Source organism: Microtus oregoni, unplaced genomic scaffold (assembly GCF_018167655.1).
Source record: "Microtus oregoni isolate MIOR12 unplaced genomic scaffold, Mior012 000011F_ref0000422, whole genome shotgun sequence".
In the NCBI taxonomy this organism is placed as follows: domain Eukaryota; kingdom Metazoa; phylum Chordata; class Mammalia; order Rodentia; family Cricetidae; genus Microtus; species Microtus oregoni.
This window is the reverse complement of record NW_024543070.1, coordinates 18,915,607-18,931,292: the sequence shown is the minus strand read 5'-3', so window position 1 is coordinate 18,931,292 and position 15,686 is coordinate 18,915,607. Positions and strand designations below refer to the sequence as shown.

Sequence of the window (15,686 nt, the reverse complement as noted above, 5' to 3'; positions counted from 1 at the left end):
ACTTCTCTCTTAAATACCTATTCAAGTTTTCCTGTCAGCACTTGCAGATTTCAGGGGAAAATCAGAAACAAAAGAGACATTTGTTTTTTTACAGTATACACAATTTTAATAACAAAACTTTCCTGTACACTGTATTATGGTTTTCCCAACCCGATTCCTTGTATGACAGTATTTTCTTCCTATCCCCCAACACCCCACCCCCCATGGCTCTTAAAAGTAATTGAACAAATATATTTGGACTGTACTTTGAGTTTCCAGTCTCATTGTTCATAGATTCCATGTAGCATACTGATTTTAAAAACTCAAGGGAAGAAAAGGTTAGTTGAAGGAGTTGGAGATGTTTCCAGATGTCTACAATAGTAGAATAAGAAAGCATCTGTGGTCATTTTCTGGTTTTTCAAGCGCTGTGAGTTTGCTTCAGGTTAGCTAAAGAAGTACTTATTATCTATAGATGGCCCATGTTGTCTTTAAAAAAAAAAATCTTTTCTGATTCAAGCACTTTATGAGAAGCTATGAAAAATTTGTTCCAAACAGACTTGAAATAGTGCTGCCCCTGAATTGCTGCATTAGGAAAATTATCATGTAAGCTTGTTGTTAAAATATTCTTTAAAAGTACCTATTAGAGAGAGAGAGAGAGAGAGAGAGAGAGAGAGAGAATTTATAGCCCCACTCCCCTACACAGCTATGTGTGGGAAGTGTGACTCAAGAAAATAATAAGACTATTTCATATTTTAGAATTCAGACCAGTGCTACATAGAGCTGGCTTTTATTGGGAAGATGGGGTCCAGCATTGTAATAAGCAGATGGACTTTTAGTAATTAGTGAGTAGAATTAGGAAGTTCAGTTAATTCCATTCATTGAATTGGTACAGAAATTAACTTAGACTCATTAAGAAATTATATGTGATAATACAATTATTTGGCTTAAAATTAGTGTCTGCTTTTTGATGCTGGCAGTACATATTATGAGTTTTGAATGGATTTTCAAACTTACCAGCTCACTTTCTTTTCAGAAAGGTAAGCTCGAATTTCCTGTAGGCTACAGAAATGAGTCACCGTAGTTGCAAACTAGTTCTTAGTTCCTAGGTAGATATTTCATTTTTCTGATTCGGGATGATCATTTTACACTAACTCTTAAAATTGAGGAGAGGGAAAGGTGTGTTGTTAATGCTTAAGAGAATAAAACCCCACCCGAAAGCCCTCACTTTTTGACTTAGGAACTATGAATGGTTTTACTGTGAGGCAGTTCTTCTCTGGCCAGTTTGTAGCACAGATACTGCAGTACAAATTCTTGTTAACTAAATGGAACCCTGCTTTCTGAGGCAATTAGACATGGCAATTTGTGCTTTAAGTAAGAAAGGAAAATACCTGGTTGGCATTACCATTACCAAAACCATGGAAGGAAAAACAAACAAATGAACAGTGTGTGCCTCCCCTCCCCCACCATAGTGTGCCTCGGTGGCTTTGGCACTGCTCTCAGGTGCTGAATGGTTTGCTCTGCTGCATATACTTCATTAACTATGTCTTTTAGGGTCAGTTGGAGTTCCTAGTTATATTGCTTATTTTTTAACTCACAGTTTGAATTGATTTTGGTTATCATTTGAAATGAGGAAAAAACACTTATCCTTTAGGGCCAATGGAGTCTTGTATGCTCAAAGCTGTTGCTGTGAACAAGCTGCCTATCACCTGACCAATGGCAGTGGTCGCCATCATACAAGTTGGTAAATTCTTCCCCACCTCGGTGGGGAAGCAGTGTGCTGTGCTCTGTGCCGGAAAACCAGCATCTGTCTTGGCTCAGACAAGCCCAGCGTCTGGGTTATCAGGAGATGTAATGCTTGCCACTCAAGATCAACTGAATTGAACTGCTCTGAGGCTTTGCCAAACTAATCTACCCACCTTAAATACATAAAGAACACATATTTTCACTGTAACCTGAATATTGTCTGCTTTTTGCTAAGAGATTTGAAATGTGGGTGTTTTTTTCTGTGCTAAAAGAGGAAAATTGTGATTGAATCTAGGTCTGTAGTAACATTTCAATCTTGGGGAGGAAAAAAGCTTTGAGTGAAGAATATAGTGATAAACATCCATGTTAAGGAAAGGATGCCTCCCTTTTTTATGTTAGTGCCTTTCTTTAAGAATTTATACATTTTTTTTCCACATACGAATGCTTTTTTTTTTTCCTGAAATCAAATTGGTACTTTAATTTCAATATTCTCCTATATGTGGAGCCTTCTTTGTAGAAAAATTCTACATGAATTGGTATCTTGAGTCTAAATCCTCAGTATGCCATCACTTGCTTTAAAGAAGTCATAATTGAACACTTGTGATTCTTTCCTTCATGAAAAAAATGTGGCATCATTGTCATTTGTTATTATGACGAGAGCATCCGTATTTACACCAAAGAGCCTACTTCTGTATCATACAGGTCCCTGAGCATCGCTTATTTGGTGCAAATTGTACAATAATGTTTGCTGCTTCATAGCTTCCACTAACCTGAGAGTCGGGCTTCTGCCTTCACTTACTGTTGTATGGCTGCAGGGCCTGTATCAAGAATTCTGCCTTAGAACTTGCCTCGGAAATAGGTTAGTTCTGTCTCAAAAGGAGCTGACAATATAAATGTGTATCTTTATTAAAGGTCAAACTTTAACATCATATTTTGAAATTAATTTTTCATTGTTTTTTTATAATGTAACAAGAATCAGCGTTAGGCATCTTTAGTACCCAATTATTTTTAATTTGGGTCTTTGAGGTTTAAAGATCAGGAAAAGACAGAAGGAAGAAGCTTAAACAGTTTGTCAAGGCATCTTTTAATCATGAGAGTTGCTGTCTTTTCAAACCGGATGGAGTATATCAGGATTGTTAAATTGACTCAGTTTTTCTCTTTCCAAACTGCAGGTTTTTACATAAGTTTAGGATTTAGTAAGTTAATTAGTAAAATGATAATTTAATACTAGTTTAAAATAATAGTCTATATGCCACAAAAATCAGCATGTCCATTATAAGTCAAACTAGAGTTGTATAAGAAGTCAGTGTAATTATTTAGTATTGATTTATTATAATGAGACCTTTTAAAATAATTGCTTGGATTTATTGTTGAAAATTAAAGAGTCACCCGGTTTTATTAGAGTTATGTAAAAGGTGCTGGTTTCATGATGTAACTTAGATAATGTCTATTAAACCAGGCCAAACTCTGAAAGAATAATGTTTAATATTTACCAGTCTTAAACACACATGTAAGTCTACTTCTCATACTGGCAGTAAATTATAGTTTGAGTAAATACCACTTTATCTTACAAGAGAACTTTTGCTGTCTCCTTTTAAGCAGGAAGCCAGTTTTGGTCCATGGGATGGAGCATAATAATCAAACAGGTTTTCATCCCTATCTATTTTTGTTTAGTAGCTTCTTTCGGAACTGTTTTCAGTAGAAAAAAAATAACATATGGAGGAGACCTTAGTGTAAATGTTTACATACAATAGTATATAATTACATACATGAAATGTTTTATATTGAATTAAGCATTTAGATTTTCCAACAAGAGTGCAAATTAATATGAGCATTGCTTCATTTAACACTTAAAATATGTTTTCATTAAAAAAATTAAAAATACTTCAACACTTCAAAAACTCAAGTCTCCACTTGATTTGGAAAATTAGGCTTAATGTCACAATTGGTAAAAATTAGATATGTATTTAGCCCCTACAATGTAAAATAGGTTACTTATCTGATGTGATTTTTGATGCTGAGTAGATATTATACTTCACATTCTTTGTATGGCAGCTGCTGACACTTGCACTGTCCATAACCATTAATGATGATGAAAGGTCCTTCATGGGTGGGTTCATACTCATTATACGGTCCTTGGTCTGACATGTTTGACATATGGAGTCGTGTTTGGGATCGGAGCTGCCTGTGGTTCTGAATCATTGAGCACTGTCTAATTCTTCTTAAAGTGGGAGGGCAGCACTTCCTGGAAATGAACACTATAAAAATAATAAAAAAGAAAGAAAACAATAAAGCCATTGTTCCCGTAATTACTCGCTGAGTGAAGATGGCATTGTCTGGTTCGGAAAAGTGTTCCTCTGTAGTAACTGCTATGCCTGCAGTAGTTGGAATTTCTTTGTCTCCTACATGGTAACTTGATGAGCTGATTCTTTTTGTATATTCAGTGGTTGGATCTCTGTAAGTTGTAGCCATGGCAGTGACAGTGGTTGATAAATTCCAGCAGAGCTGAAACCCGTGGACTGCATCTAGAATATCCTCTCCCTGGGTGTGGTCAGGGCTGTGGCATAGGATGGAATGCTCCCACCGACCTTGGAAACTGCCCAGCCAGGAGGCGAGAGCACACACTCGGGGGCTGCATTCCCACAGATTGCCAGAGAGGCCAACGGTTGTGAGGGATCTCAGGGAGTTTAAGATTTTGGAATCGAGACTGTTTAACTTGTTGTTATCCAGGAGGAGTATTTTAAGATTAGGCATGGTTTCAAATACTGTTAAGTCGATGGCTTTGATTTCATTTCCAGTTAGGTCTAGCTTTTCTAAAGTGCTCCAGGTCCATTCCATCCCACACGTCAAGTTGCTGATTTTGTTCCATTGTAAGAAGAGTGTGTGCAGACTGCTTAGCCGGAGGAAATGAGCAAAATTAATCTTTGTCAGCTGGTTGTGCTCTAGGTGAAGCTCTCTCAGTTTGATTAATCCTGCAAATCCATTGCGAGCCAAACTTCGCAAACGGTTTGTGCTCAAATCCAGAAACTCAAGACTACGACAGTCCCAGAACAGGCGTACTGGGATAGTCCGCAGGGAGTTGGAACGCAAATGCAAGGTCTGCAGCTTCCGAAGGCCATAGAAGAGCTCAGGATGCAGAGATGACAGCTGATTAAAAGACAGGTCCAAATTTTGCAGGTTAATCAGTTGGGTAAAAGTTGTGTTTGGCAAGTAAAATATTTTGTTGGAACTTAAGATTAACTCCTTAAGTTTATATAGTCCTTGGAAAGCATCTTCTTTTACAGTGGAAATTTGATTGTGATCTAAGTGGAGCCAGGTGAGTTGACTGAAGCTGGCAAATTGATCTCTTTCAAGCGCTGTGATGTGATTGTGCCTCAGGGACAGGCCCAGAGAACCCTTGTCTGTGGCGTTTGGCACTGAATGGAAGCCCTGAGAGTCGCAGTAGAATAGCAGCTTCTCACAGCGGCATTTGGGTGGACACGCCATACCCAGGGCAGGCAGCATTTTTAAAACCACACTCATTGCATATATTGCTGCCAGCATAGGGGCCCCTAATGGCCACTTGAAATGTAAGCCTGCAGAATATAATTTAAGGAAAACAAGAAGATAGGATATGTTTCAGCAGAATACAGGGGCTGTTGAAAACAACAACAATGTAACATCATAATGAAAGATTTCACTGCATGGAACATTTTTCTTTTACTGCAGAAAAATTAACCTCGTATACTGGAACACAAAACTTAAACCATGTATAAAAGAGATTAAAACATGTTCCTTTCCTTAGTGTTATATGCCTTTACATAAATTTTAAAATCCGAAAACAAGTGATTTGCATCATAAAATGGGAATTCACCGGCTTAGTTTATAAAAGCGTGAATCCTCTTTGATTGTAAAAGAAATGCCATAAAAATGCATGGACTTACCCATTCTTCTGAGCACATTGGAGGCTGCATTCAGTCGAGGTTGTCAGACTCAACGCAGTGAGTCTGTAAAAGGCTCTAACATGCAGGAGCCTTTGACCGGTTTCCTGTTTTCTGTGTCCCAGGATTTCCAAGTAAAATTCAAATCTGCCAGGGTGAATTGGTTTTTCCTTAGGATATTCCTCTAGATAGCATCGGTTTCATTTTCTGTGGTGCTCTGATCCCCTAAATCAGCTTTGATTATCAGTTAATAATTTCCTCCTCCTCTGATTACTGCTGATCATCGGAGCTTCAGGCTTTCTTTACCGCAGCTGTTAGTTCTGTCGGTCTTAACTTGTTGATGGCAGATGGGCGGCTTGTCGCGGAGAAGAGCTTCTGGAGCAGCATGAGTGCATTTACTGAAAAGCTTTTCCGAGAAACGGCACAAGAATGGATTTGCTTATGTGCTGCGACCACACAGAACTGTATATAGGCTGACGTCACCGGGTGACGTGTCTTTTGTTTGGGTTTTCCAGAAGCTTTACTGTTAAAAAGCACTGTGCTTTGTAACAGTGTCAGGGTCGTTACAAGACCCCCTGTTTACAATAAATTGAGAAAGAAGAACTCCCGACTTAAGAATTTGGTATTCCTTCAGTGTAGGAAGCAACAATGAGGTTGTAATAAATGCTGCATTCAAGAAGAACATCTGAACAGTGAGTTGGACTAGCAGAGTGATGATTTCTAATGCGTGTGAGAGCTAGTGTTAGACTGCTGATTCTGCATAGAGATCATCTAAATGGGCACGATTGATTTATGAAGTGTGGATTTAATGCCAGCCTATGCAAGGTACGCCTCTGCTCTGGTAGTTTGCAAAGCTGTTCAATTGCCTTGTTGTCATGCTTGGTAAAAAGCGAAGTATGACTGTGTTGCTAAACTAAGTGGGCTTAGTTTTATTGTCATTAAGAACTTAACATTATAAAGCCAGAAAAAAGAGGGTGGCTTCCAAAAGAAATCGTTTTGGCTTTTTTCCTCCATTCAGAATTTCAAGGGAATAATTCTTTTCTGCGTATTATATAACAGTACTTTATTACCACACTGATCGGAAAACAGTGCTGAGTTGATCTTTGAATGTCCTACCAGAAGAGAGGAGCAGATTGACACCATCATTTTTATACAGGTGACCCAGATGTTAGCAATTTCGAACAAGTTTTGTACTGGGCCTGGATTCTGACACAGTCTGCAGAATTTCTGCTTCAACATCTCACCTGTTCCTTAACTGAAAGCCACAGTTGCTACTGAGATTGGGGTGTTGTAACACCAAAATTTTGAATCTCATAGCAGCTCTTGTTGAATTCCCCTTATGAATATGAAAGGGCGTTTATATTGGAATAGGATTTTGTTGGTTGTTTTTTGCTTGATAACTCTAGCTTTTTCTGTTAGATAACTTTTCAGACATGAATGTTTATGGTTCGTGTTATATAAATGCATAAGATGTGTCTAGCATGAATCAGGGACATGTTGCAGGCCAGACTAAAGGATTGCCATTTACTTATCTTGTCATGCTGATGTGGCTATATGAACTTAGTTTTCCCCATACCATTACTACTTACCCTTAGTGAGTCCTGTTTCAAACCTGAGAGTAGAAATCTCAAAAGTATTGATGATGTCCATGAAATAAGCACACGACTGGCCTGTGGTCTTCTGAGGATTGTATTCCACTGGTGAATTCTAAGAAGTCATTATGTAAAGAGGAGAATTTTCCTACTGGAGTAGGGCTACTGTGGTAATGACTAGAATCCTCTTTCTCTTCCTTGGGGTCATGTGTAAAGGTTTTATGGAAACTCTAGTAATGCAAATATATAATTTTAAGCTTTTCTACAAGTGACCCCAATGTGGGTTTAGAAGTGTAAGACTTTGTGAAGGTAGTGAAGGCCTAGACAGCATGAGAGAGAAGGTGGCAGCAGTACTTTGAGGGGACAGTAAAGTTTTCATGGCACATCTGACACTGGTAAAGGAACAGTTGTGTAGACACTGTCAGATGGGATGCGCTGCAGTTCTACTGGCCAAGCTGAAGTTACTCACATTCTCAGGAATGAGCTTTGCATCACAATTATGTATACCACTGTGATGTTGACTCTTCACTGGTGTTGATCCTTCCTCTACTCTAGTGTTTAATAATCTTGGTCTTTGTGTAAATGAGATTGAAGTGTTATTACTTGTTGATTTTTCTGTAGATACATTTTAATCAGATCCTACTGAGTCTGAGAGCCTAGGTTTCAGAAATACTGTTCACCAGGAGCTTGGCCCTAAAAGTTGCAAGGCACCATTATTAGTTGAAAGGAAGCCTTATGATGTTGTTAGTATCTTCCTGAAGTCAGCCACATTCTGATGAAAAATAACCTTTCTAATGCAGAAGCTGTTTAATTCTTACTAACTGCCTTAGTTGTTTGGGTTGGAAAAACATGTGAGTTAGTTGGATTAGGTCAGCCATGCTTAGGAATGAGTTGTATGTAAAAACTGAAGGGAATGCGTTCCCTTCCTCTTAAACTCTTAGAGCATTTAGTTCCTTTCTGATTTTTAGTCTGTTTGACCCCTGTTAATGTATTAGTAAGTGAAACTATTCAAATTATACCACTGCCTATTGATGTACCTAGTGAACTGAAACTTTTCAAATTATATTGTTTCTGCTGTTCTGTCAACTTTTGAGAGAGGGTGGTTGCTCAGATGTGCAGTAGAAAGTCATGCTTTTTTTTTTCTTACTCATCTACTTTTTGGGTTTTGAAGGCTAAGGCTGTAGCCAAAAGACAGAGTATTTACCTTAAAATTGGTGTATGTGGCAGGTGGTGGCAGCACGTGCCTTTAATCCCAGCTCTCAGGAAGCAGAAGTAGGTGGATTTCTGTGAGTTTGAGGCCAGCCAGGGCTACACTGAGAGAAACACTGTCTCAAAAAATAAACAAGCAAAAAACATACACACATATACATACATACACACACATGTATATGTACACACAGGTTTCATTGATAGATTCATTCATATTTCCTCCCTGAGTCTCAATCTTTAAATTTTAAAACAGTGTTCTGCCTCTGTGTGTGTGTGTGTGTGTGTATGTGTGTGTGTGTGTGTGTGAGAGAGAGAGAGAGAGAGAGAGAGAGAGAGAGAGAGGGAGGGAGGGAGGGAAGGAGAGGGGGGGGATGAGGATGAATCCAAGCATGCTTTGTTCCTGAAAGGTCAGAAGAGGGTATCAAATCCCCTGAAACTGGAGTTATAGGTGGTTATCCACTGCCATGTAGGTTCTTGGAACCAAATTTAGGTCCTCTGCAAAGAACTAGTGAACTACAAAGCCATCTCTCCATCTCCATAGTCCTTTCTGAACTAGTCTTTCTTCTTGACATTTAAAACTTTATTCCACATACAGATGCTTTTGACTTTGCAGTGGCAGTGTCACTTCTGGAAGATGGTGTTTATGTACATACCACTGCTGACTTCTTTAGGTGTTAGCATCAGGGCAGAGGAGGCAGAAATTAACCCAGCACTCCCTATAAAATAGTTTTAAGGAAATTCAGCAAGTGGTGGTTATAGTTACTTGCTTGCATTCTTCTATGTGAGAGTTTGGGATTAGAGAGTTACTTTCCAACTTGGAGTGACATACAGACATGTAGGTGAAATTTTTATTCTTTCATGGTAGACAATGAGCTTTACACACACATACCTGTTTTATTGTGCCTATGTTAGGGTTTCCGTTGCTGTAAAGACTGAGAGAGGAAGTCCTATAGGCTGTGGGAGCACTATGAAGGGATAGGGAACTTGGAACTTAGAGTTGAGGTTGACCAGTGGAAGTTTCCAGAAGGAGATGGCTCTTATCCCAAGGAAAGATAGAAATCTGAATATGGTAAGTGAGAGAGAACATGACAAATTTGGAGAAGCAGAACAGATACAGATAGCTGATAGTATGGAGCATGGCTAGGTGATCTTAGTTGGCAAAGTAATAGAAATGGCGGACTCCTCCAGGGGTTGTATGTATAATACGAAGGTGAAAACTTCTGGCAGAAAAGACTTAAGACCATTATAGATTCTTTACCTTGGAACGTTTCCCCTGCCAACAGAGGGATGTTTGTGGTTAGGTTGGGTAAATTTTTATAGATTTGTTTTGAAATTTAGAGGCCAAACTTTGCCTTGAGGTGCCACCAACAATGTCAAAACCTTTGCTTTTGCCTTTGTGGCTGTTATATTTTTTATCCCTTTCATACTGGGTGGTGGTGATGTACACCTTTAATCCCAGCACTTGGGAGGTGAGTTTGAGAGCTAGTTCCAGGAAAACTAGGGCTACACAGAGACACCCTGTCTCGAAAAACTGGGATTAGGGGGTGGAGTAGAGAAGTATGTAACTTTTTCCTTTATACAGTTTCCCTTTATACTATGACGTGGTGTTTTGTCATTAGGAATACCTGTCATAACACTCTATGATACTGCATATTGTCGAATTAGGTATTGCTCTGAATTATTATTGTTGTTGCTGTTATTAATTCTTGTGAGGCTGGGTCTCATTATATACCTTTAAATGTCCTGAAACACACTATGTAGACCAGACTGGCCTGGAATTCACAGAAAACTGCCTGCCTGCTGAGTACTAAGATTAAAGGCATGTACCATCATGCCCAGCCTGCTCTGAATGATTTTAGATTCTAAGTCCTCTGTGGAAAGAATTGTGGTTAGTCCTGCCTATTTTAAGTGTATGGATTAGGCATGGGGGTTTGTCTACATAAATAGTAGTTTGTCCCATAGGAGGAAGGTCTAGCAACTTCTCTGTTTGATGGGATGAGAATTCCTAATTCCAGAATTGTACTGTTAGAGACTGACCCAGCTAGAAACCTTTGCCTCTCTTCACCTCAGCTGGTATTTGCTTCCTGAAGGGAAGCTTTATCATGAAATAGTCCTTACTGTTTTCTGAGGTAACCCTTTGCCACAGCTAAACAGATACCCACATCAAAATGAAGCAAATACCCAATGTCTCCATGCAGTGGGACACAGTTTCCCAGTTAGCTGAGAGCTCAAGATTGCTTCCTTTAGTTTCTTTGTTCTGATTAAAGGTACACAAGTTCAACATCCTTAATCTGAAAACTTTAAGTTCTGAAATACTTCTGGTGCCTGGCATTTTGAATAAGGGATAGTCATTTGTGCCTCCTGGTTGCTTTTCCTTGTATTTATGTTTGAATTACTTTATTTTATAGATAGCAATTCACAGCAACTTTAATTTTAAAATAACAAATTCAATTTTATAAAGCAGTAAGCATTTTTTTGAGTTTTTAGTTTTATGTGTATAAGCACTTTCTGTGTATATGTGTGTGTGTACCTGATGTGGGAGTGTCATATATCAATCTGTTGATCTCATTGGTTAAGTAATAAACAAACTGCTTGGGCTCATAGCTTAGAACATAGGTGGGTGGAGTAAACAGAACAGAATGCTGGGAGGAAGGGGAAGTGAGGTAAGACGCCTCAGACAGAGACGGACAGCTCTGCTCTCTGGAGCAGAGATGCCATGCTCCCGGCTCCTGGGCAGATGCACGCGATGAAGCTCCGACCCAGGATGGACGTAGGCTAGAATCTTCCCGGTAAGACTGGTGCTCACAGATTATTAGAGATGGGTTGATCAGTATATCAGAATTAGCCTGTAAGGGCTAGAGCTAAAGGGCCAAGCAGTGTTTAAAAGAATACAGTGTCCGTGTAATTATTTCGGGGCATAAGCTTAAGCTAGCCAGCCAGGCGGCCGGGGTGCTGGGAACGCAGCCCCACCGCTCATATCACTACATGTACCCAGTGCCCACTGAGGTTAGTTAGAGAGTGTCTGATCCTCTGAAAGTACACAAATGGTTATGATCCACTATGTGGATTCTAGGAGCTGAACCTGAGTTCTTTGCAAGAGCAGCAGGTACTCTTCTTAACTCCTTATCTTTCTTAACTTCGATAAGCTATTTTATCAAGCTTACGTGTTCAGGTTGTAAGTGGTGTAGGTGCATGTGTGTTACATTTTAGAGGATGACCGGAACCCTAAACTTGCTCTTTGTACTGAAACCAATGGACTAAAGGCCAACAAACATGTTGATCTAAGCGCTCTGTCCAGCACATTCTAGAATGGTCAGTAACTGCATCTGAGCTAACTGACCCTTTTTGTTTTGTTTTGTTTCAATTTTTGCGATAGGGTTTCGTTGTGTAGTTCTGGCTGTCCTGAAACTTATTCTGCCTTCTTATCTCCCAAGTGCTGAGATCAGAACTGTGCCTGGCCTGACAGACCTTTCTTCACTGAGGCATTTTGTTCCTACAGTGGGGGGGAGGGCGGGAGGGAAGGAAAGAGGGAGAGAAATTGATTTTTAGGGTAGTTTAGTAAAGGCAGGATGAAAGGATTCATGGTGTGTGGTGGCATTGTGTCTTAAAGCGGATGTTCCTGTGTCTGTGTAACTTCCTCAAAGTCATGGGTGTTTTGCCTGCATATTTATGTGTACCTCATGAATATGTGAGAAACTAGAATTACAGACAGTTGTGAGCCACCATGTAGGTGCTGGGATTTGAACCTGGGTCTTTTAGAGGAACAGCAACTGCTCTTTTAACTATTGAGCCATCTCTCCAAACCCTCATCTTATGTTTTGGAGATTGGGAAATGGCCCAAGTAAATTGCTTGCTGTGTATGCGCAAGGCCCTCAACCTCAGTTTGATTCCCAGAGTTCATATAAAAAGCCAGCTGTGGTGGTATGCTTTATTATCTTAAAACTGAGGAGATAGAGACAGAAAAATTGCTGAAGTTTGCAGAACTAAATCTAACCAGCCTAGCTAAGTCAGTGATGAGTTCCAGATTCAGTCAGAGAACCTGTCTCAAAAACCACAATGTTGCAGGCTGAAGAGACGGCTAAGCTGTTAAGAGCACTTGCTGCTCTTGCAGAGGATCCTGGTTAGTTTCCAGCTCCCATATGACGATTGAAAGCCATCTGTATAACTCCAGTTCTAGAAGATCTGATGCCCTCTTCTGGCTTCTGTGGGCCGCCATGGTGCCCAGATATATATGTGCATGTATGTATATGCATACACACATGTGTATATGTATATATGTATGTACATATATGCATCAGACAAAACACCCTACATTTAACAAATAAAACAATTAAAAAAATTTAAAGCCCATTCTGTCTCTGTCTCTGTCTGTCTCTCTGTCTCTCTGTCTCTCTCCCTCTCTCCCTCTCCCTCTCTCTCTTTCTCTCTGGTTTTTCGAGACAGGGTTTCTCTGTGGCTTTGGAGCCTGTCCTGGAACTAGCTCTGTAGACCAGGCTGGTCTCGAACTCACAGAGATTCTCCTGCCTCTGCCTCCCGAGTGCTGGGATTAAAGGTGTGCGCCACCATTGCCTGACTTTTTACTTTCTTTTTTATTTCAGTGTTGCTTCGACACTAAATATTTATAGGCTTTCATTAAGGTTTCTTGATGTACACTCACGTGAGCATCTGTTTATTTAGGCTGGACGTAAAGAAAGAAGTGATGCACTCAACTCTGCAATAGATAAAATGACCAAGAAGACAAGGGACTTGCGTAGGCAGGTAAGCTTTTTTTTTTTTCTAAGTGTTAATTTTATTTCAGAAGTTCTCAGCTTTAGTTTTGATTAAAATTCTAATATATTTTTAATTAAGGGAGAGGGTAAGTCTTCTGAAAAGTGACTTTTCTGTTGTATTGCTAATAAGCTTTTTTTTTTTTAATGTCTAAAAAAAATCTCAGAGGGATGTTGACTGTGCTGTTCCCTCTGGGGTTTACTGAATAAGCCAGGTCCAGTGCGAAAAGGATGCATGGGCAGGAAAACCAATTACAGATGGCTTGGGACCTGGGAAAATAACCTCAGAAGATTTTGTTGTGTTGACTTCCATACGCTAGATTCCAGTTTCTCACGTGCCCACCCATTCTGTTTCTCTACTGTCAGTTTGTTCCCACTGGTGGAAATGTCTTTTTAGCTCAAGTACAGTAATGTTGGAGATACTAAATTTTCCATGTTAGTAAATTTAAAAATCTGTTCCTTTAATGATATATAATCTCATTAATATTTTGAAATTAAATTTTGTGTTAAAGTTTTAGAAGAAGTTAGAGTTGACTTTATAAATATGTAGTATAATGTATTAAGACAAGTTATGGTGAGAATTTGAACAGTTCTCAGGAATTAGTAGAGACATTTTATTGTCCATATCAGATATAAAACAAAACTAAAAATTGATATGCCTTTGGTGAACCAAGTGTCAGCAATAATTAGAAAGATAACATTTAAAATTTATAGTCCATAACCCTATAGTATAGATAAACTAGGCAGTGCTCTTTTTCCTTTTTTTTTAATTTAATTTTAACTAATTAGACTAATTACATATATTCCAAAGCTATGTACTAGTTCAATCCAGAGCATTGCTATAATCCCATTTTGTTTTGTAAGTTCCAAGGAAAGAAAGAGATACTGTCTGGAAAACTGAAGTTCTGCTGCTGAAGTGCTGTGTGTGGTGTGAGCTGTGGGCTCTGAGGTCCTTTTTGCAGGCTGTCTTTCGTAGATGTATTATATCACAGTTTAACTTCTTAGTAGAAATAAAATCAAATTTATACAATTTATTACTAGCTTCGCAAAGCTGTCATGGACCACGTGTCAGATTCTTTCCTGGAGACCAACGTCCCTCTTTTAGTCCTGATTGAAGCTGCAAAGAATGGAAATGAGAAAGAAGTTAGGGAGTATGCTCAAGTTTTCCGTGAACACGCCAACAAATTGATTGAGGTAAGTGTGTTAGCGGTCTGAGTAACATAGGTAACTTAGTGAGTTACCAGTTTTAATCGCATGATTGAATTAACTATAAGTTTTCAGGGGCTCACCTAATACACAACGTTTATAAACAGTTTTTCATTTATCACTGGGTCTCTATTATGTTTGTCAGTTTACACTGATTCCATGGATAGCTTTTAACGCTAGCACTTACTGGTAATGCAGCTAAAGTGAGACCGTGATCGTCAGACAGAGGCAGCAGCTGTGACCTGGTGCTCTCTGAGAAGCATCACCTGGGCTTCCACCCCAGCAGGTTAACTAGTTCTCACTTTCTATGTCCTGGCTATAAAAAGAGGTTACTAATGATACTATGTTCTGAGGACCAAAAGAATGATAGATATGCTAGGTGTTTCACCTTACACTCAAGGTGGATGTGACTCTGTCCCGTTTTAAGAGTAAACAAGCCCCAAATCAGCTACACTAGAAATGTGTGTGGAAATGGTTGGTTTGTAAAATAATTAGAAAAGGTGAATTACTACTTAATTTCAAGACAAGTTTCTTCATTTGTTAAATAAATTTATATTAGTTAATTATTAGTATAGTGTAGAAATGAGACGCACACAAAGCATAGCACAGAAACTAATAATTGATAAATATTCCATAGACCCACTGGTAAGTGATCATTATTTAAAAGCAGAATGTAAAATGTGATTTATAGTGGCACAAACCAAGTTAACACTACAAAAATACTCCAAAGAGCTGGGCCGTGGTGGCGCATGCCTTTAATCCCAGCACTTGGGAGGCAGAGACAGGCGGATTTCTTGGGTTTGTGGCCTGCCTGGTATACACAGCAAATTCCAGGTTAGCTAGGGCCACACAGAGAAACCCTGTCATTAATCAATAATCACATTAAACACCTTACTAATTTTACACCTCATTTTCTTTGACTATTGACTTAAGTGTTTTTGAAGAAAATTATGTACAGAATGCATAGGTCAGCCTGTTATTCAAGTTAATGGTTCTGACATTTGGAGCTAAAATTGGAGAGTTTCATTTGTATCTCCATTACACACAATCTGGCTCACAGCAGTCATGTGACAGTATGAGACGTAATTTCCAAGTGGACAGAAATTGTGTTCCGGAAACTGGTAGGTAGCCTACTTATTACAAAGTTCCTTTGAGTGGTATGCATCAAGGCCTGGAGTATTAGTGTCTGAAGAGAGGGCAGCTCTTATCTGTACCCGAATGGAAGGCCCTTTATTCTTCCAGTTCCATCATCCTCAGGCTCTCCCACCAGC

General features: G+C 39.2%; 2 protein-coding genes across 2 annotated transcripts in view; one reads left to right on the top strand and one right to left on the bottom strand.

Moving 5' to 3' along the window:
• The window catches only part of LOC121453178 (catenin alpha-1), a 135,445-nt gene that overhangs the window by 81,240 nt on the left and 38,519 nt on the right, over nt 1-15,686 (top strand). The window contains exons 8-9 of the mRNA XM_041659708.1: nt 13,121-13,201; nt 14,251-14,403. Of these exons, the coding sequence (XP_041515642.1) occupies nt 13,121-13,201; nt 14,251-14,403 (234 nt within the window). The remainder of the gene's footprint in view (nt 1-13,120; nt 13,202-14,250; nt 14,404-15,686) is intronic.
• On the bottom strand, nt 127-6,305 carry LOC121453179 (leucine-rich repeat transmembrane neuronal protein 2). The gene is made up of 2 exons (XM_041659709.1): nt 5,646-6,305; nt 127-5,297 (listed from the first exon to the last, which is right to left on the bottom strand). The coding sequence occupies exons 1-2, from the start codon at nt 5,647-5,649 to the stop codon at nt 3,751-3,753; spliced, it is 1,551 nt and encodes a 516-aa protein (XP_041515643.1). The 5' UTR covers nt 5,650-6,305; the 3' UTR covers nt 127-3,750.